General features: G+C 47.2%; 1 protein-coding gene across 5 annotated transcripts in view; it reads right to left on the bottom strand.

Moving 5' to 3' along the window:
• LOC142108527 (uncharacterized) overlaps positions 1-21341 on the bottom strand; it is a 61392-nt gene that overhangs the window by 33074 nt on the left and 6977 nt on the right. For 4 of the 5 annotated variants that reach the window (XM_075192251.1, XM_075192252.1, XM_075192253.1 and 1 more), the window contains exons 4-8: positions 9113-9203; positions 7675-7811; positions 7018-7140; positions 6154-6220; positions 4937-5140 (exon numbers count right to left, since the gene is read on the bottom strand). In XM_075192251.1, coding sequence (XP_075048352.1) covers positions 4937-5140; positions 6154-6220; positions 7018-7140; positions 7675-7811; positions 9113-9203 — 622 coding nt within the window. The remainder of the gene's footprint in view (positions 1-4936; positions 5141-6153; positions 6221-7017; positions 7141-7674; positions 7812-9112; positions 9204-21341) is intronic. The other variant, XM_075192254.1, reaches the window with a different exon arrangement.

The raw sequence follows: 21341 nt of genomic DNA, 5'->3' as shown, positions 1-21341 counted from the left end.
TATTTTACTCTGTGTGTTTGGTGTGCCTTCCTTTATAAGAATGATAGATAAGGGAAAGGGCCCCATGGCTAAATACTTCACATGCTAAAGGTGTCATGTAAAATTACCGTGTGGCCAGAAGGACCCTTTGGTGCTCTGCTCTGCATGTGAAGCAGGGGTTCCCACTGCACATGCCCAGCAGCTTTCAGCCCCACCGACGGAGGAACCGGCCTGGGTAGCCTCCCTGACACAGTCGGTTTCCTCCTTAGCTCAGATGGTTTTTCAGTCAAATCAGTTGTTATATACTGTAGCAACTTCGGTAGCTAATAATGCTAACCCACAGTCAGACCTCCCAGCTTCCTTAGGTTCGAGTGCAGCGGGTTTGCCAAGACCTTCCTCTTTGCAGCCTGACCCGGCCCCTGTTCTTACAGACCCGGCATGATCTACAGCTTTTTTAAAGGGCTTGAACAAGCTAAACCAGTTGCTTGATACCGCTAATACCCCGCCTGCTAAAAGGAGACCTAGATCAGTAAATCCCCTTATGGTCCTATCAGACTCTGAAGAAGGCTCTGAGGAAGAGGGGGAAATTTATTCAGATCCTGACCAATTACAAAAGGAAGACAATCCCAAAAACCAATTTGTTAATGATTTGGTTTTAGCGGTTAGACAGGCATTGGACCTCCCAGAGCCGGAGGATCTTACCCCCAGAGACAGAAGCCTCTTTAAGAAGGATAAGAGAAAGGCCAGCCATGTTCCCCCTTCTGCTGAGCTTAGGGTTATTGCTGAAGGGGGATGGAAACAGCCTGAAAGAAGGTTTTCTATTCCTAGGAGATTCTCCTCCCTGTATCCATTACAGGAGGAAGAGGTGGTTCGCTGGGAGACTATTCCCAAGGTAGATATCCCTATTGCCCGCTTGGCAAAGCATACCTTACTCCCAGCTCCTGGTTCAGCGTCTCTTCCGGACGCCAATGACCGCAAGGTTGAATCCCAGCTTAAATCCATTTTTGCAGCTGCGGGTTCCTCTTTTAGACCTACATTTGCCTCAGCTTGGGTGGCTAGAGCTATGGAAGCATGGGCAGACCAGCTGGCAGAGGCCTTACAGGACTCAGAGCTTCTCCCCCTGGCCCTGCATTTTAAGGAGGCTTCCGGGTACCTATATGAGGCAGCCCAGAACTCAGCCGCGGTTTCCTCTTCCATTCAGGCGGCCTCTATTTCTTCAAGAACGACGCTATGGCTGAAGTCCTGGAAGGGTGATGCGGAATCAAAAAGGTCTGTTGAATCTATTCCATTCCCTGCAGCAGGTTTGTTTGGCCCGGAATTAGATACCCTTATTTCACAGGCAACGGGGGAGCAAAAGCACTTCCTTGCCAGTATATTCGTATAGGAGTCGCAACCCACGGGGCAGCTCTTTTCGTCAGCCCTTACGGGGGACCTCCTCTCATAGGGGACAGTCCTTTAGAGGCAGACAATCTAATTCTCGAGGCTCCTCCACTAGGGGGAGATCCTCGTTTGCATCTAAGCGTCAGGCCTCCAAGACCCAGGAGAAGCCTGCGTCCCGATGACCACCCTGTACCACAGGGGGCACCAGTGGGGGGACGTCTGTCTCTGTTTTGGGAACAGTGGGCAGCGTCCTCCCAAGACCCTTGGATCCGGGGAATTATTTCAGAAGGGTACAGGATAGACCTGCTGGGCCCGGCCCCACAGCGTTCCTTCCAGATCCCACTACCCCGGGATCCATTAAGAAGACAGGCTATACAGGATTGCGTCGCTTCTCTTCTGCTTCAGAAGGTCATCTGCAGAGTTCCAGATTGCCAGAAAGGTCGGGGATTCTATTCAAACCTGTTCCTAGTCAAGAAGCCGGACGGCTCCTTTCGTCCCATCCTAAACTTTAAAGGCCTCAATGTTCACTTAAGGGTGGACAGATTTCAGATGGAATCTCTGAGGTCAGTAATAAAGGGCCTAGAAAAGGACCAGTATATGGCGTCCATAGATATAAAGGACGCATACCTCCACGTTCCCATTTGGATCCACCATCAGTCTCTTCTCAGATTCTCGGTGGGATCATTCCACTACCAGTTTCGGGCCCTCCCCTTCGGCCTCTCAACTGGGTCTTCACGAAAATGATGTCAATAATGGCAGCATGTCTTCACCTGCAGGGAGTTCAGGTCGTTCCTTATTTGGACGACCTACTCATCAAGGCTTCCTCAGACAATTGTCTACTTCATCATTTAGCCCTCACCCGAGCGGTTCTCGAGGGCCACGGTTGGCTGATAAATTCAGGGAAATCCCTGGTTCTGTGTCAGCGCATGGTTTTCCTGGGACTCATCATGGACACCAGCAAACAAAGAGTGTTTCTCCCAGTAGAGAAGATCAGCTCTATTCAGACTGTAACTACTCAGGTTTTGTCTTCCCCAAGCCCCTCAATGCATTTATGCATGAGGCTACTCGGAAAGATGGTGGCCTCCTTCGAGACCATTCCCTTTGGTCGGGCCCATTCTCGATGTTTCCAGTGGGATCTACTGTCGAAGTAGTCAGGATCACACCTACACCTGGAACTTCAGAAGATCTCCCTATCCCCGAGGGCGAGAGAATCTCTTCAGTGGTGGCTGGTTCAGGATCATCTGAAAGTGGGCAGATCCTTCGCTCCATGGTCGTGGATCATAGCCACGACGGACGCCAGCCTGAAAGGTTATCTTGCACCTCCGACTTCAGGGACGCTGGTCGGTTCAGGAATCAGCTCTATCTATAAATGTATTAGAATTGAAGGCCATTCTCTTGGCCCTCAAGGGAGCGCAGTCCCTTCTTCGGGGCCACCCGGTCAGAATTCAGTCTGACAATGCCACGGCTGTGGCATATGTCAACAGGCAGGGAGGAACCAGGAGTGCAGCTGCCATGGATATTGCAGCTCAAATATTAGTTTGGGCAGAGCTAAACGTTCCGGCAATATCTGCAGTTTTCATTCCAGGAATAGAAAACTGGGAGACGGACTATCTAAGCCGAATCCAGATGATGCCGGGAGAGTGGTCACTCCACCCGGAAGTCTTCCAGTCTCTGGTTCGAAAGTGGGGTCTTCCGGACATAGACCTCATGGCCTCCAGACACAACAGGTAGGTTCCAAGGTTTTGCGCAAGGGCAAGAGACCCCCTAGCGGTGGCAGTGGATGTCATGGGAGTTCAGGATGGGATTCCTGTTTCCTCCAATTCCCATGCTTCCTCGCGTCCTCAAACGAGTAAGGCAGGGCGGTCTGCCAGTAATTCTAGTTGCTCCCTCTTGGCCGCGCCGAGTGTGGTACGCAGACATATTGTCTATGGCGGAAGGACCAGGGGTCCATCTTCCGCATCGAGACGACCTTCTTCTACAGGGTCCATTCCAGCACCAGAGTTTACCTCAGCTCAATTTAACGACAAGGCTGTTGAAGCCAGCCTCTGGAGGTCTAGAGGTTTTTCTTCCAGCGTAGTTAACACTTTGATGTTAGCTAGGAAACCTGTTTCATCTCGCATCTATCACAGGATCTGGAAGGCCTACATTAGGTGGTGCGAAAACAGGACATGCAATTCGTCCGCTTTTCATATTCCTCGCTTGTTAGCTTTTCTTCAAAAGGGCCTGGAAGCAGGTCTCAGATTAGGTTCCCTAAAGGTACAGGTATCGGCACTTTCAGTATTTTTTCATATGAAATTAGCTGATTTGCCAGATATTAGAACTTTTTTTCCAAGGAGTCTTGCACATACAGCCTCCTTATGTACCTCCTACAGCTCCGTGGGATCTCAACATGGTACTGGATATGCTCAAGGGGCCTCCATTTGAGCCTTTGAGGGAGACAGATTTAAAATGGTTGACCTGGAAGGTCCTCTGTCTTTTGGCAATCGTATCAGCTCGTAGGGTTTCTGAATTAGGAGCCTTGTCCTGTAGAGTACCTTATTTGGTTTTCCACGAGGACAGAGCGGTGTTAAGGACCCTTCCTTCCTTTGTCCCCAAAGTAGTGTCGGCTTTCCATCTTAACCAGGAAATTGTAGTTCCGGTTTTCTCATCTTCTTCTCATTCAGATAAACAGTCTATGGATAAGTTAGATGTTGTTAGGGCTCTCCGCATATATGTCAAAAGAACTTCCCAGATTAGGCGCACTGACTCTCTGTTTGTCCTTTATGACGCTAATAAGAGAGGCTGGCCAGCCTCAAAACAATCCATCGCAAGATGGATTACGTCTACCATCAGACAATCATATATAAAGGCTAACCGTCCTGTGCCGGAGAGACTAACCGCCCATTCCACCAGATCGGTAGGGGCTTCGTGGGCAGCAAGGAATGGAGCTTCTGCGGACCAGCTTTGCAGGGCAGCCACCTGGTCCTCTGTCCACACCTTTACAAAATTTTATCAGTTTAATGTCTTTGCATCAGCTGATGCAGATTTCGCTCGTAGTGCTTTACGAGCGGGATTTTCAGAGGAGTCCCACCCTTAGGGGGCTGCTTTAGAACGTCCCCATGGTAAGCAGTGTCCCCCAGACCGGATGAAAGAGAAAAGAGGATTTATGTACTCACGTTAAATCCGTTTCTCTGATTCCGTCTGGGGGACACTGCGATCCCTCCCTTCTTTTTTTCTTCTGTGTGCTCTTGTTTGACTGCCCTTTTTTATCCTGGGGCTTTTTAAAACTAACTGGACAGGAAGAGGCAGGGGGATTGTAGAGGGGAGGGGTTTGTCAGCCGTACTAAAGTTTAACTAGTTAGGTGCCAACTCCCAAGCTCCCCTCCACAACCCATGGTAAGCAGTGTCCCCCAGACGGAATCAGAGAAACAGATTTACCGTAAATACATAAATCCTCTTTTTCCAGTTGTCTTTAAATAAATTGTGGCTTTAAATCCCGCTGGAAAAATATTGCGGTATTTCAGTGATTTTACAATACCACAGGTTGATACATTTGCCCAATAGTCTACAAAAACAGAGACCAGACTTTAGAAATTACCTCTAAACGTTGCACCTCCTCCATCCATCGTACATTGTAAATCAACGCCATGGGGAGCATGTTCATTTGCTTTACCGCTATTGCGCGGGTACTTCGAGCTCATAGCGTTGCCTCTGGTCTTGCTAGCGTTATGCTGCATTGTAGAACCACCTCCGCTGTTCGGTCCTTTATGGTTTACAGGTTGTTTGACGTTTTTTTTCCCAACTGTTCAAGCGGAAAAGAATCATTTACGCGATTTGCATACAGTGGAGGAGAGGTCTGCTATAAATCAGGCCAGGTTTAGACAGAAGACATCCACAAATGCAGCATCGACTTTAAAAACAGACGTGTTAAGACAGTGGCGCCGACAATTATAAAAACGATCTTATAACTTTTACATTATAGTCGTTAGCTCTACTCCAACTATATGCGTCGGACTTTCCAGTTCACCACCGATATGTGGTGGGTCATATTCTAATTGCCACTAGAGCGGCTATTGCCCAGCAATGGAAGAACCTGGCTCCCCCACCTCTTTCCAAAGTCATAGCAAAAATTCAACATAGTTATACGATGGAAACCATTGGTTTCAAGTATTCTTCTTCAGCCTCCCCCCCTCTCCTGATGAAGTGACTCACCTGGGGGTAAATGTATCAAGCTGAGAGTTTTCTGGTGGGTTTGAAAAACCAATCAGAATCTAGCAATCATTTATTTAGTACATTCTGTAAAATGATAGCTAGAATCTCATTGGTTGCTATAGGCAACATCTTCACTTATCAAACCAGCTGGAAAACTCTCAGCTTGACACATTTACCCCCTGGTCTGACTATATTGCTACCCATTCAGCTGTAACCTCGGCTCCTAGACCTCTCTGTTCCATATTGATGCATTAAACGTGGGATCCCCCGTATGTCCCCTCGACTTCTCTGCTAGAGCACCCTCTGGTGACGTTTCCCACTTCCGCTCCTTTCCTTGCCTCTTCCCTGTAGGTTGTGATAAATAGCACAGGTAACCTTTCCTACAACACATAAATATATATATATATATATATATATATATATATATATATATATATGTGTGTATTTATGTTTTAAACTTACGTCAGCCTTAATACGACAAGCTGTCAACTCTTGCGAGTTTTACGTTGCTTAATATATAAATGATCTGATGTCGGAGACCAACATTTTAGCCACTGATAAAAAAAGAACAAAGAATAAAGGAAAAATAAGAGGGGAACATACATCGAAACGAACTTGCATCACGACGCTGTGCTTTGGCTGATCTCGGAACATAAGCCCCATCCACAACCTAAAGTATACCAAAATAAAATCTAAATTAGTGGCCAAAAGACATCCTTTTGTGTAATCTTGTTTTTTTTTGTTTTTTTTACCAGATATACTTATTAGAAATATAGATTTTACTGTCCGGTTCCATTCACGTCTGAATCTGCTACTCTGTCCCGATCTTTGTACATACTTTTCCTTATGGTTGGCATTTTCTGGTCTATACATATGGTTTCTTTGCTCAAAGATGTACTAAGCATGTATATGGGCAGCACGGTGGTTAGCACTTCTGCCTCACAGCACTGGGGTCATGAGTTCAATTCCTGACCATGGCCTTATCTGTGTGGAGTTTGTATGTTCTCCCCGTGTTTGCGTGGGTTTCCTCCGGGTGCTCCGGTTTCCTCCCACACTCCAAAAAAAATACTGGTAGGTTAAATGACTGCTAACAAATTGACCCTAGTCTGTGTGTGTGTTAGGGAATTTAGAATAAACCCCAATGGGGCAGGGACTGATGTGAGTTCTCTGTATAGCGCTGCGGAATTAGTGACGCTATATAAATAATTGGTGATGATGATGATATTACCTAAAATCTCTGGAATGATTTAAAAACCACTTCTCCACAATCCGTTTATTTTGTATAGTATTATACTTTTCAATTCTAACAAACATTTGTATATAGTAACCCCCTACCCCAGAAATATTCTGACTGTACATCCTCTCTCCGAGCCTTGTTTAATGTTAAAAATTTCAACAAAAACATTATAACAAAAAAAAAACAAACAAAAGTAAAAATAAAAAAAGATTAAAGTCTAGGAATCTCACATTTATCTCTTTCTTTCCATACAGTTTTTCGGCAAACTTGCATTGTTTCAGCAAAAATTCGTATTTATTTAAGCTGTCACACTGGAAACGCTTGCCGATTCCTGCAGAGGAATTACTCTGATTCTGAAACACAAGATAAGAAAACAAACAATATAAACGGTTCAATGTAAGACACACACATTATCAAAAGAATCAGCAAAGAACTCAGGTGTAACCTCCAACATATTTAAACATTAGTGTGTACTAAAGTTTATATGTAATAGTGCAACAAATGAACGCCCTGTTTCACAGGTTTTAAATGACGTTGTTTGAGGGAGGTCTTCCCATACTGACCTCACTGGGGGGGGGGGGGGGGGTCTCCAGGAAATATACTTTGGCAACAGTAACGGCAGGGCCATTTATAAGGTTAAAGCCTGTGAACCGATTCTAATGCTTACAATCTACAATGTGATCACACGTGTGGACAGGTCACTGCCTGCCACAAGGTCAGAACACTCGTCTCCTTAGATATTTTGTGCTGCTGTGAGCATTCTGAGGATGGAGATAAAACGAGCGGCAACTAGACAACTTCAAATGGGGACACACCGATGTTCAGAAGGCGATTTCGCTCTCATTAAACACAGCTTTAAGATTAAACGTGATGAGCAATGCATTTACCAAAAACAAAACGCGATGCTGAACTCCGATAACGTGGCAATAGATGGTTCTGGACTTCATGACACAATTGCACATTCTGCATTCGTACAGTCTCTCCTCCTTCTCATCTGGGGCATACATGTAGATGCTATCAAGACCTGGTGGAAACGGAGACAAAATGAATAAAGACTTCAATATCAAATGCAGCAGCGCAGATAGCCCTATATCAGTAACATTATCCAGGGACGGTAGATTATCTAGATGTACAAGATGGCAGCAACTTTAGGCGGAGTAGCCAAGCTCCAAACGCTAGTGCGATCACATGTCAAAGGCATTGCCAGTAGGAATGCGGCACTACGTTGGGGCACTCTATCCATAGCTAGAGATTTAATAGCTGGCCAAGCCGAAAACTTATTACATACTGTATTTTTAAAGAATTATATGCAACACTTAAAATGTTGTATTGGTAGAGTTAATTAAGACACTCTACATGGCCAAAAGTACGTTGATACGTGAACATAGCATCCATATACGCCCTCTGAACATGTCATTCCAAAACCATGGGCATTAATATGGAGTTGGTCTCTCCTTTGCCTCCACTCTCTTGGGAGGGCCATCCACTAGATTCTGGGACATGGCTTTAGGGATTCGCTTCCATTCAGCCACGAGAGCATTACTGGGGCCAGGCCAGCGTTCCAGTTCATCCCAAAGATTCGTGCCAGTTGCGTTCTTCCACACCGAACTCAGGATACCATTTATGGATGGACCTCCCTTTGTGCACAAGAGCTCTGTAATCTTGAAACAGAAAAGGACCTTCCCCCATCTGTTGCCACAAAGTTTATAGCACACAAATGTCTAGAATGTCTATGGTGCCCAGGCCACACCACGACAAAAACAACCAGACCATTATTTTCCTCGACTGCTCCAGAGTCCAACTGAAGCATGCTTTAAACTCCTCCAGTCGACATTTCATTGCGCATGGTGATCTGAGGCTTGTGTACAACTGGCCATGGGAAACCCAACCCATTAAGCTCCAAATTTTCACACATTAATAAGAGAGAGGAATCCATCACTGGACCTTTAAAGTCGTCAGGGGATGCTTTGGATCAAGGTGAACAGCTGACCATAGAATGGCAGAACTATGTACTTTATTTTTCTTATACCTAAGTTAATGCCACCCAAAAAAAATTATATGTCTCCGGTGGATATATCCTTTGAGTTGAGTTAACATTTGTGTTCTTAAAGGTAAACTATAATAATACAATTAATAAATTGCACAATTTCGAATGATCTAAGTAAATACTGTTCATTTACAGGATGCTACAATATTCTGGAACAAATAACCAATGTAATGCATGTATGTAGTCGACTGGACTCTTGATGGATACAGTAATCTGTGCTTAAGGTACGGTCTTATAAATTACACAGGATAACCTCCCCAGCAGAACTCCCATTTTACCAAGTATAGGTTCCTTATCCTTCAGGATTTCGATTTTCTCCTCCAGCGTTTTGACTTTGTACGTCATCCCCTTGTACGTTCGTCTCAATTCCTGTGTAACCCAAAAAGGGAGTCAGTACATCCATCAAGCTGCTGGTGGTCAACAGCCACAACCTAGACTCTCAGTCACATGATCGGAAAATTCTTGTGCTAAATCACTGATAACAGAAACAAAAAAAAAGAGGATTTATGTACTCACGTTAAATCCGTTTCTACGATTCCGTCTGGGGGACACTGCTTACCATGGGTTGTGGAGGGGAGCTTGGGGAGTTGGCACCTAACTAGTTAACTTTTAGTACTGCCGACAGACCCCTCCCCTCTACAATCCCCCTGTCCCCTCTTGTTCAGTTAATTAAAAAGCCCAAGGAGTAAAGGCTAGTCAAACAAGAGCACACAGAAGAAAAGCAGAAGGGAGGGATCGCAGTGTCCTCCAGACGGAATCAGAGAAACGGATTTAACGTGAGTACATAAATCCTCTTTTCTCTTTCATCCAGTCTGGGGGACACTGCTTACCATGGGGACGTTCTAAAGCAGCCCCCTAAGGGTGGGACTACTCTGAAAATCCCGCTCGTAAAGCACTACGAGTGAAATTTGCATCTGCAGATGCAAATACATTAAACTGGTAAAATTTTGTAAATGTATGGACAGAAGACCAGGTGGCTGCCCTGCAAAGCTGGTCTGCAGAAGCCCCATTTCTTGCTGCCCACGACGCCCCTACCGATCTGGTGGAATGGGCGGTTAGTCTCTCCGGCACATGACGGTTAGCCCTTATGTAAGCCTGTTTAATGGTTGCCGTAATCCATCTTGCAATGGACTGTGTAGAGGCTGGCCAGCCTCTCTTATTGGCATCATAAAGAACAAATAGAGAATCGGTACGTCTAATCAGAGAAGTTCTTTTGACATAAATGCGTAGAGCCCTAACCACATCTAACTTTTCCATAGATTGCTGATCCGAATGGGAAGTAGATGAAAAGACCGGAACTACAATTTCCTGGTTCAGGTGAAAGGCCGAAACTACTTTAGGAACGAAGGAAGGGTTCTCAACACCGCTCTGTCGTCGTGGAAAACCAGATATGGTTCCCGGCAAGACAGTGCTCCTAATTCCGATACCCTACACGCAGATGCAATAGCCAAAAGAAAGAGGACCTTCCAGGTCAACCACTTCAAATCTGCGCCAATTAAAGGCTCAAAGGGAGGTCCTTTAAGCATATCCAGCACCAGGTTAAGATCCCATGGTGCTGTAGGCGGAACATAAGGAGGTTGAATATGCAGGACTCCCTGGAGGAAGGTCCTGATATCTAGTAAATCCGCTAGTTTCAGATGAAAAAACACTGAAAGAGCCGATACCTGAACTTTAAGGGAACCTAATCGAAGCCCTGCCTCCAGGCCATTCTGAAGGAAAGCCAACAAGCGAGGGAGAAGAAAGGAAGACGAGGGACATGTCCTGTCTTCGCACCATCGGATGTAAGCTCTCCAAATGCGATGATATATGCGAGCTGAAACTGGCTTTCTGGCTCGCATTAAAGTGTCTACTACTCTGGGAGAAAAACCTCTAGCCCTCCAGAGGCTGGCTTCAACAGCCATGCCGTTAAACTGAGCTGAGGTAAATTCTGGTGACGGAAGGGACCCTGCAGGAGCAGGTCGTCTCGAGATGGAAGAGGAATTCCCTGTCCTTCTGCCATAGAGATTATTTCCGCGTACCAGACTCGGCGCGGCCATGAGGGAGCTATCAGAATTACTGGCAGACCCCCCTGTCTTACTCGTCTGAGTACGCGAGGAAGCATGGGAATCGGAGGAAATAGGTATCCCAACCTGAATTCCCATGACATCGTCATGACGTCCACTGCCACCGCTAAGGGGTCTCTTGCCCTTGCGCAGAACCTGTGAACCTTTCTGTTGTGTCTGGAGGCCATGAGATCTATTTCCGGAAGACCCCACCTCTGAACCAGAGACTGGAAAACTTCCGGATGGAGTGACCACTCCCCCGGCATCATCTGGTTTTGACTTAAGTAGTCGGCCTCCCAATTTCTTATTCCTGGAATGAAAACTGCGGAGATTGCAGGGACATATTGTTCTGCCCAAACCAAAATTTGAGCGGCAATCTTCATTGCAGCTACACTCTTGGTTCCTCCCCGTCTGTTGATATATGCCACGGCTGTAGCATTGTCGGACTGGACTCTGACCGGTTGGTTCTGGAGGAGGGACTGGGCCCCCCGAAGGGCTAAAAGAATAGCTTTTAATTCCAGCACATTAATAGGTAGGGCTGCTTCCTGAACCGACCAAAGTCCCTGGAGTCGGAGGTGCAGGATTACCGCCCCCCAACCTTTTAGGCTGGCGTCCGTCGTGGCTATGATCCATGAGCATGGAGCGAAGGACCTGCCCACCCTCACGTAATCCAGGACTAGCCACCACTGGAGTGATTCTATCGTCCTTGGGGATAGAGATATTTTCTGGAGATCCAAGCGTAGGTGGGATCCCGACCATTTTTTTACCAGATCCCACTGAAAACATCGGGAATGAGCTTGACCGAATGGAAGGGTCTCGAAGGAGGCCACCATCTTTCCCAGCAGCCGCATGCACAAGTGCATTGAGGGGCTGGGAGAAGTCAAGACCTGAGTTGTTACACTCTGAATAGAACTGATCTTCTCGACGGGCAGGAATACCTTTTGCTGACTGGTGTCCATAATGAGCCCTAGGAAAACCATGCGTTGACACGGGATCATCTGAGATTTCCTTAGGTTTATTAGCCATCCATGGCCCTCGAGAACTGCCAAGGAGAGGGATAAGTGATGCCTTAAGCCAATCTCCGAGGAAGATTTGATGAGCAGGTCGTCCAAATAAGGAACTACCTGAACTCCCTGTAGGTGAAGACATGCTGCCATAACCGACATGATCTTCGTAAAAACTCTCGGCGCTGTGGAGAGGCCGAATGGGAGGGCCCGGAACTGATAGTGGGAGGATCCCACTGTGAATCTCAAGAGAGATTGGTGGTGGATCCAAATGGGAACGTGGAGGTAAGCGTCCTTTATATCTATGGACGCCAAAAACTGATTCTTTTCTAGGCCGTTTATCACTGACCTCAGGGATTCCATCCGAAACTTGTCCACCCTTAAGTGCACATTGAGGCCCTTTAAGTTTAAGATGGGCCGAAAGTAGCCGTCCGGCTTCTTGACCAGAAACAGGTTTGAATAGAAGCCCTGTCCTTTCTGGTAGTTTGGGACCTTGCTGATAACTTTTTGAGAAAGAAGAGAGAGGCGACACAATCCTGTATTGCCTGGCGTCTTGATGGATCTCGGGGTAACGGAGTTAAGAAGAAACGATGTGGAGCCGTGCCCAGTAGGTCTATTCTGTACCCCTCTGATATAATGCCCCGAATCCAAGGATCTTGAGAGGACGCTGTCCATTGTTCTTGAAACAAAGACAGACGTCCCCCCACAGGCACCCCCTCCAAAGGAACAGGGTGGTCGTCAGGATGCAGGCTTCTCCTGGCTCTTTGAGGTATGACGCCTACCTGCAAAACGAGGATCTCCCCCTGGCAGAGGAGCCTCGAGAATTGGGATGCCTGCCTCGAAAGGACTGACCCCTAGGTAAGGAAGTCCCCCGAAAGGGCTGGCGAAAGGAGCTGACCCGAGGGTTACGGCTCCTACTATGGAATACCGGCAAGGAAGTGCTTTTGCCCCCCGTTGCCTGAGAGATCAGGGTATCCAATTCCGGGCCGAACAAACCTGCTGCAGAAAAAGGAATGGTTTCCACGGACTTTTTTGATTCCACATCCCCTTCCCAGAATTTAAGCCATAACGTCCTTCTTGCAGAAATAGATGCAGCCTGAATAGAAGATGAAACAGCTGCAGTGTTCTGGGCCGCCTCATAAAAGGTACCCCGATGCCTCCTTTAAATGCAAAGCCAGGGGAAGAAAGTCAGAGTCCTGTAAGGCCTCTGTTAACTGGTCTGCCCATGTTTCCACGGCTCTAGCCACCCAAGCTGCAGCAAAAGTGGGTCTAAAGGAAGAACCCGCAGCTGCAAATATAGATTTCAGCTGAGACTCTACCCTACGGTCATTGACATCCTGCAGAGATGCTGAACCCGGGGTTGGGAGCAAGGTGTGTTTGGCCAGTCGGGCAATAGGGATATCGACCTTTGGAATAGTCTCCCAGCGGGCCACATCTTCCTCCTGTAACGGATACAGGGAGGAGAATCTTTTAGGTACAGAGAACCTTTTATCAGGCTGTTTCCAGGCTCCTTCAGCAATATCCTTAAGCTCTACAGAAGGTGGAAAACGGCTAGCCTTTCTTTTGGCCTTCTTAAAGAGACTTCTGTCTATAGGAATAGGATCCTTCGTTTCTGGGAGGTCCAAAGCTTGTCTTACTGCTAAAACCAAATCATTAATAAATTGGCTTTTAGAACTTTCTTCCTGACTCAAAGGTTGAACCTGGTCAGGATCAGAATTAATTTCCCCTTTTTCCTCTGAAACCTCCTCAGAGTCTGAAAGGACCATAAGGGGATTATCAGACCTAGGGACGCTTTCTTTTAGAAGGCGGGATGTTAGGGGATTCAAGTAACTGGTTCAGCTTATCCAAACCCCTTTTAAATGCTGTGGACCATGGCGGTTCTGTGGGAACAGAGGCCTGGTCTGTCTGTAAGGAGGAAGGCCCTGGCATAGAGGCTCCAATAGAACCTGTGGCAGTAGGGAGGCCCAGCTGTGTACTAGGATTATTAGCCACCGAGGTTACAACACTAGACCACAACTGATTGGATTGGCAAACCATCTGAGCTAAAGAGGAAACCGACTGCGATAGGGAGGCCACCCAGGCCGGTTCCTCAGTCGGTGGGGCTGACGTTTGCTGGGTTTGCGCAGATGTGACCTCTGCTTCGCAGGCAGAGCATAGCGCCAATGGGTCCTTCTGGCCATTAGGTAATTTAACATGACATTTAGAACATGTAAAATATTTAGCAATAGGGCCCTTTCCCTTATCTGACATTTCTTAATAAAGGAAGGCACACCAAACACACAGACTTAAATTGTAAAATTTAGCTGAGTTGAGAGAGAGAGAGAGAGAGAGAGAGAGGAGTAAACTACAAGTAATCAACTTATATAAAAGTTGTACTTGTAAAATTTTTAAACACAATAAAATACATAAGCAAGTAGGAGAACTATAAAATAACCCCTACTAGCCCACTTGTACACAGCAGTAAAGAATATGTGTTTAAATAAATCAATACTTAGCCCAAAGGCCAAATAGGGGAGAAGTCCAGCAGCAGTATCCTGGTGTCTGCTCACTCAGCTCTGATCTCTCTCTTCCCGGGCTTCTCCTTGGCGCCAGAAGACTGGGACAGACCATCTCTCTCGGGAAGGAGGGGATGAGCTCTGTGTCTTAGCTCCCCTCTTTAGTAATGCTGTCCCTGCAGCTCCAAATCCGGGAAAAAAAACGGGGTTAATGTGGCAGAGTAATGGAGACCTCCAGGGGAGGTCTCCGCAGCGGAAGATACCAGATGCCCCTTCCTATGTATGAGGGGGGATCCTAGTATAGCCCCCTTCCTCTTCTCCTTAATAGCGCTGTGATCCGGATCCAAGATGGCCGCCGCTGTAATAGATATCCGATAACCGGCACTCTATGCCTGCAGTGGCAGCGCCGGTTATCGGGGAGGCTTCAGTAGTGACAGCGGTCCGGTGAGACCGCTTGTCACTCCTAATTCAGGCACTCGTTCTATCTATTCCTATCAGTGAGAGCCGCTGGCTCTCATCTGATCAGGGAAGTGCCTGCCGCTGTTCTGCTGTGTGTGTTCTCTATAGCAGAAGACACACCAGCGCTGCCACCTAAAAAAAAATTTTTCAAAAGAAAATAAATTAAATAAAAGAAAATTACTAACAGTACAATAAAACAAAGCCCAACTCACGGGCACCTAAAAAAAACTGAACAAGAGGGGGCAGGGGGATTGTAGAGGGGAGGGGTCTGTCGGCAGTACTAAAGTTAACTAGTTAGGTGCCAACTCCCCAAGCTCCCTCCACAACCCATGGTAAGCAGTGTCCCCCAGACTGGATGAAAGTGAAATGTTATATCTTGTAAAGCCGTGTGGTTGTACAAATGACCCGTCCTTGAACGTCAGATCTGTTTATATTAGACCCAAAGTATGCACTGAAGGTTTATTTAATAGCATGATGGAAATGACACGAATAAGCTGTAAAAACCGATCAGCTCTTATTTTTCATTTAATCAACTTGGACAAAGCCGAGGAAAGAATAGATTTAATTGGTTGCTGTGGTTACAGCAAATTTATCAACTATGCCTTTTATACACACGTTCCAATCATACACACACAAACAAATCAGCGTTTTATGTTAAAAATACAGCAGGGTCCTGCAATCGATGTTAATGTTTCTCTATTTTATTGATACGGAATCACTGTGTGTAGAGATCCATGGCGCTATATAAATAGCTGATAATGATGAAGTACCACTGCGACAATTGTTAAATAATTGGAAAACCGCAGACCTGACCCCACGATGGAGCCTTGCTGCCCAATCCTCCAAGAGCCTTATCTCAACGCTATTTATCGCCTTTCCATCTCAGATGGGGAGAACGCTCTCCACCAAACAAAACAGGAAGCAGATCTCGGAGGAGTGGGCCGATAGCCACAAAATTGCAAAGTCCTCCATGAATGTTTGTGTTAACACGTCCTATACATTACTATACCAATGGCATTATGTCCTCACAAGGCTCAGCGCCATCTTTCCGGTGGCTTCGGATGCCTGTTGGAGGAATTGTGGCCAATCAGAGTCTTTCCTGCATGCCTGGTGGAGCTGCCCTAACCGTCGGCCGTTCTGGTATCTCCCTAGCCTCCAGTGTTATTAGTTTGCAGATCCCGTATGACCCTAAATATATCCTTGTCCCTCTGCCTATTCCCTATTCCCCCAAAAATGCCCACAAACTGTTCAGACACATCATAACTGCTGCAACATTTCAAATTGCAGCTTCATGGAAGAATCCTTGGCCTTCGTTTCAATCTGCCACCGTGTTTGGCTCATCTATCCTTCCATAACCTCTTCTCAATCTCTAAGCTATAACTTTATTCCTGTACAATGAGGTCCTAGTCATCACATCTCCGAACCAGCTCTTCTCCTCTAAGCATTCACCCTCTCCACCTGGCGACATTTAAGAATAAATCTCTCTGAAATATAGCCGATAGCCTAAAATATGCATGGAATATAATACCGTATGGTAACAAACGCAAACGAACACAAAGTACAATAAACTGTATCACAGCAAGATGAGGACTGTTCGGTATGTAGAAAGAGGCGATGGAACGCAAATGTCCTTGTGTCTTATCCGCTAGAGTCCAAACGCACAGCGTGTTTTCCACACGCCCAAGCCAATTTCAATGTTTTTCTCCAGCAATGGTTTAGTTGGGAATATAAGAGGATTTATGTACTTACGTTAAATCAGTTTCTCTGATTTCGTCTGGGGGACACTGCTTACCATTGGGTTGTGGAGGGAGCTTGGGGAGTTGGCACCTAGCTAGTTAAGTTTAGCACTGCTGACAGACCCCTCCCCTCTACAATCCCCATGCCTCTTCCTGTTCAGTTAATTAAAAAGCCCCAAGGAGAAAAAGGCCAATCAAACAAGAGCACACAGAGGAAAAGCAGAAGGGAGGGATCGCAGTGTCCCCCAGATGGAATCAGAGAAACGGATTTAACGTAAGTACATAAATCCTCTTTTCTCTTTCATCCAGTCTGGGGAACACTGCTTACCATGAGGACGTTCTAAAGCAGCCCCCTAAGGGTGGGACCACTCTGAAAGCCCCGTTTGTAGAGCACTACGAGCGAAATTTGTATCCGCAGATGCCAATACATTAAACTTATAACATTTTGTAAAGGTGTGGACAGAGGACCAGGTGGCTGCCCTGCAAAGCTGGTCTGCAGAAGCCCCATTTTTCGCTGCCCATGACGCCCCTACCGATCTGGTGGAATGGGCCATAAGTCTCTCCGGCACAGGACGGTTAGCCCTTAAGTAAGCTTGCTTAATGGTTGGCGTAATCCATCTTGCAATGGACTGTTTTGAGGCTGGCCAGCCTCTCTTATTGGCATCATAAAGAACAAACAGAGAATCTGTACGTCTAATCTGAGAAGTTCTCTTGACATAAATGCGGAGAGCCCTAACCACATCTAACTTTTCCATAGACTGTTGATCAGAATGGGAAGTAGATGAAAAGACCGTAACTACAATTTCCTGGTTTAGATGGAAAGCCAAAACTACTTTTGGAACGAAGGAAGAGAGGGTTCTTAACACCGCTCTGTCCTCGTGGAAAACCAGATATGGTTCCCGGCAAGACAGAGCTCCTAATTCTGAAACCCTACTTGCAGATGCAATAGCTAAAAGAAAGACGACCTTCCAGGTAAGACACCTAAAATCTGCCGTAGGTAATGGCTCAAAAGGAGGCCCTTTGAGCATATCCAGTACCAGGTTAAGATCCCATGGTGCTTTAGGCGGAACGTAAGGAGGCTGAATATGTAAGACTCCCTGAAGAAAAGTCCTGACGTCTGGCAAGTCCGCTAACTTCAGGTGAAAGAAAACTAAAAGCGCTGAAACTTGAACTCTCAATGAACCTAAACGGAGCCCTGCTTCCAGCCCATCCTGAAGAAAAGCCAATAAGCGAGGGAGACGAAAGGAAGATGTGTGACAGGACTTATTTTCGCACCATCTAATATAGGCTCTCCAGATACGATGATAGATGCGAGCCAAAACCGGTTTTCGAGCTCGCAGCATAGTGTTAACTACACTGGGGGAAAAACCCCTAGCTCTCCAGAGGCTGGCTTCAACAGCCATGCCGTTAAACTGAGCGGAGGTAAATTCTGGTGACAAAAGGGACCTTGGAGAAGAAGGTCGTCTCGTGACGGAAGACGATATCCTTGTCCCACCGCCATGGATATTATGTCTGCGTACCACACTCGATGCGGCCATGAGGGAGCTATTAGAATCACCGGCCGACCGCCTTGCCTCACTTGTCTGAGTACTCGGGGTAGCATGGGAATCGGGGGAAACAGATAACCCAACCTGAATTCCCATGACATGGACATCACGTCCACCGCTAAGGCGTCTCTTGCCCTTGCGCAAAACCTGTGAACTTTTGTGTTGTGTCTGGAGGCCATGAGATCTATATCCGGAAGCCTCCACCTCTGAACTAGAGACTGAAATACTTCCGGGTGGAGGGACCACTCCCCAGGCATCATCGCATTGCGACTGAGGTAATCGGCCTCCCAATTTTTTATTCCTGGAATGAACACCGCCGAGATTGCTGGAACATATTGTTCTGCCCAAAGGAATATCTGAGCTGTCACTCGCATTGCAGCTGCACTCCTGGTTCCTCCCTGTCTGTTGACGTATGCCACAGCCATGGCATTGTCGGACTGAACTCTGACTGGGTGGCCCTGAAGAAGAGTCTGGGCCCCCCGGAGAGCTAAAAGAATTGCCTTCTACTCTAATGTGTTGATTGATAAGGCTGATTCCTGAACTGACCAGAGCCCCTGAAGCCTGAGGTGCAGGACTACCGCCCCCCAACCTCTCAGGCTGGTGTCTGTTGTGGCTATGATCCATGACCATGGAGCAAAGGGCCTGCCCAACGCCATGTGATCTTGATTCAGCCACCACTGAAGCGATTCTCTCAACCCTCGGAGACAGCGAGATCCTCTGGAGATCCAAGCGTAGGTGGGATCCTGACCATTTTGTCAACAGATCCCTCTGGAAGCACTGAGAATGAGCTCAACCGAAGGGGATGGTCTTGAAGGAGGCCACCATCTTTCCCAGCAGCCGCATGCACAAGTGAATTGAGGGGCTGGAAGAAAAGACCTGAGATGTTATACTCCGAATTGAACTGATCTTCTCGGCAGGCAGGAACACCTTTTGCCGACTGGTGTCCATGATGATCCCTAGGGAAACCATGCGTTGACACGGAACTATCTGGGATTTCTTTAAGTTTATCAGCCACCCATGGCTCTCGAGAACCGCCAAGGTGAGGGATAAGTGCTGACGTAAGCAAATCTCTGAGGAGGATTTGATGAGCAGATCGTCCAAATAAGGCACGACCTGAACTCCCCTTAAGTGAAGACACGCTGCCATTACTGACATGATCTTCGTGAAGACCCTCGGAGCTGTGGAGAGGCCGAAGGGAAGAGCACGAAACGGATAGTAGGAGGACCCCACTGTGAATCTTAGGAGAGACTGATGGTCGCTCCAAATGGGAACGTGGAGGTATGTGTCTTTTATGTCTATGGAAGCCATAAACTGATCCTTCTCTATGCCGTTTATTACCGACCTCAGGGATTCCATCCGAAATCTGTCCACCCGTAAGTGCACATTGAGGTTCTTTAGGTTTAAGATGGGTCGAAAGGACCCGTCCAGCTTCTTGACCAGAAACAGATTTGAATAAAACCCCTGTCCCTTCTGGTCGTCTGGGACCCTGCAGATGACTCTTTGCAAAAGAAGAGAGGCGACACAATCCTGTATTGTCTTCTTGTTGGATCTCAGTGTAGCGGGGTTATGAAGAAACGATGTGGTACCAGACCCAGCAGGTCTATCATGTACCCCCTTGATATAATGCCCGAATCCAAGGGTCTTGGGAGGACGCTGCCCACTGTTCCTGAAACAAAGACAGACGTCCCCCCACTGGCGCCACCTCCGGCAGAATAGAGTGGTCGTCAGGATGCAGGCTTCTCCTGGGTCTTGGAGGCCTGGCACCTAGCTGAAAATGAGGATCTACCCCTGACAGAGGAGCCTCGAGCATTTGGTTGTCTACCTCTAAATGACTGTCCCCTAGGCAAGGAGTTCCCCCTAAAGGGCTGACGAAAGAAGCTGACCCGAGGGGTCCGGCCCCTACTAGAGAATACTGGCAAGGAAGTGCTTTTGCCCCCTGTTGCAGGCAACATAGTATCCAATTCCGGGCCGAACAAACCTGCTGCTGAAAAAAGGAATGGTTTAAACTGACTTTTTCGATTCCGAATCTCCTTCCCAGGATTTCAGCCATAACGTTCTTCTTGCTGAAATAGATGCAGCCTGAATAGAGGAGGACACAGACGCTGAGTTCTGGGCCACCTGATAAAGGTACCCCGATGCCTCTTTCAAATGTAAAGCCAGGGGAAGTAAATCAGAGTCCTTGTCACGGGCACTAGGAGTCTTTGCCCAGGATATCACCAGATGATGGACTTACCAGAGTAATATAGCTTGGTACTATGGTTCTCTGGTAGCAGGGTGACAACGGAACAGGAGAATCAGCAGATGGTGAGAGAATGCTCAAGGAAAGTCTATGACTAGCAGCAACTGGTAATGAGTAGATGTATGTACACGAGGAACCAGATGGACAAATAAACGTGAGGAGAGTCAGTGGTCTGCGTATAGCAAGTTGTACCGCTGTCTATAGTGAAGGAATGGATTCCAGGTGCAAGTAGGTAACGGGGAAGTCAGTGGTCTGCGTATAGCAAGTTGTACCACTGCTTATGTGAGAAGATACTTGAAACTGGTGTCACAGGGAAACGGGAGTCAGTGGTCTGCGTCAGCAAGTTGTACCACTGCTATATATATGTGAGGAGGGGCACGAGGAGATGAATGTAAAGCAGAGGATACACGGGGCACACAGAACTTGATCCCCCGATGATATCCACAGTACAATAATAACTGACAAGCGCTGCTTGAAGTATACAAAGTCACTATAGCAATCCAGGTAATAGGAAACAAAGTCAATGGTAACAATAGCTTCAGTGGATAGGAGGCTCCGGAGGAGAACACAACTCAGTCCAGATGGATATGCAATACAAAAGCAAAGTCAATGGAAAGTATGCATACCGCGGTTCAGGAGAGCAGGCTGTCAGAGAGACGTGCAGGGATACCTGAACGGCTGAAGGCCGGCAGGAGGAGAGACCACTGGAGGATGGAAGCGGTAATCAGGTTGGTGCAGCGCACGGCAGGTAATCCAGTATCAACGAAGCAATACTCAGGGAGCAGTAGTAAGTGAAACTGGAAACATGAAGAACACGGGAGAGTTGAGGCTGTCTGGTATCCGGCAGTAGTAGCGGAGGAAGCGGAGAGGAGACACGCTGAACACGGGAGAGTAGAGGCGGTCTGGAATCCGGTGGTAGTAGCAGATAAGAATCAGTTGAGTGCAGGCACGATGAACACAGGAGAGTTGAGGCGGACTGGAGTCC

Source organism: Mixophyes fleayi, chromosome 12 (genome assembly GCF_038048845.1).
Source record: "Mixophyes fleayi isolate aMixFle1 chromosome 12, aMixFle1.hap1, whole genome shotgun sequence".
Lineage (NCBI taxonomy): Eukaryota > Metazoa > Chordata > Amphibia > Anura > Limnodynastidae > Mixophyes > Mixophyes fleayi.
This window is presented reverse-complemented; position numbering and strand designations above follow the sequence as displayed.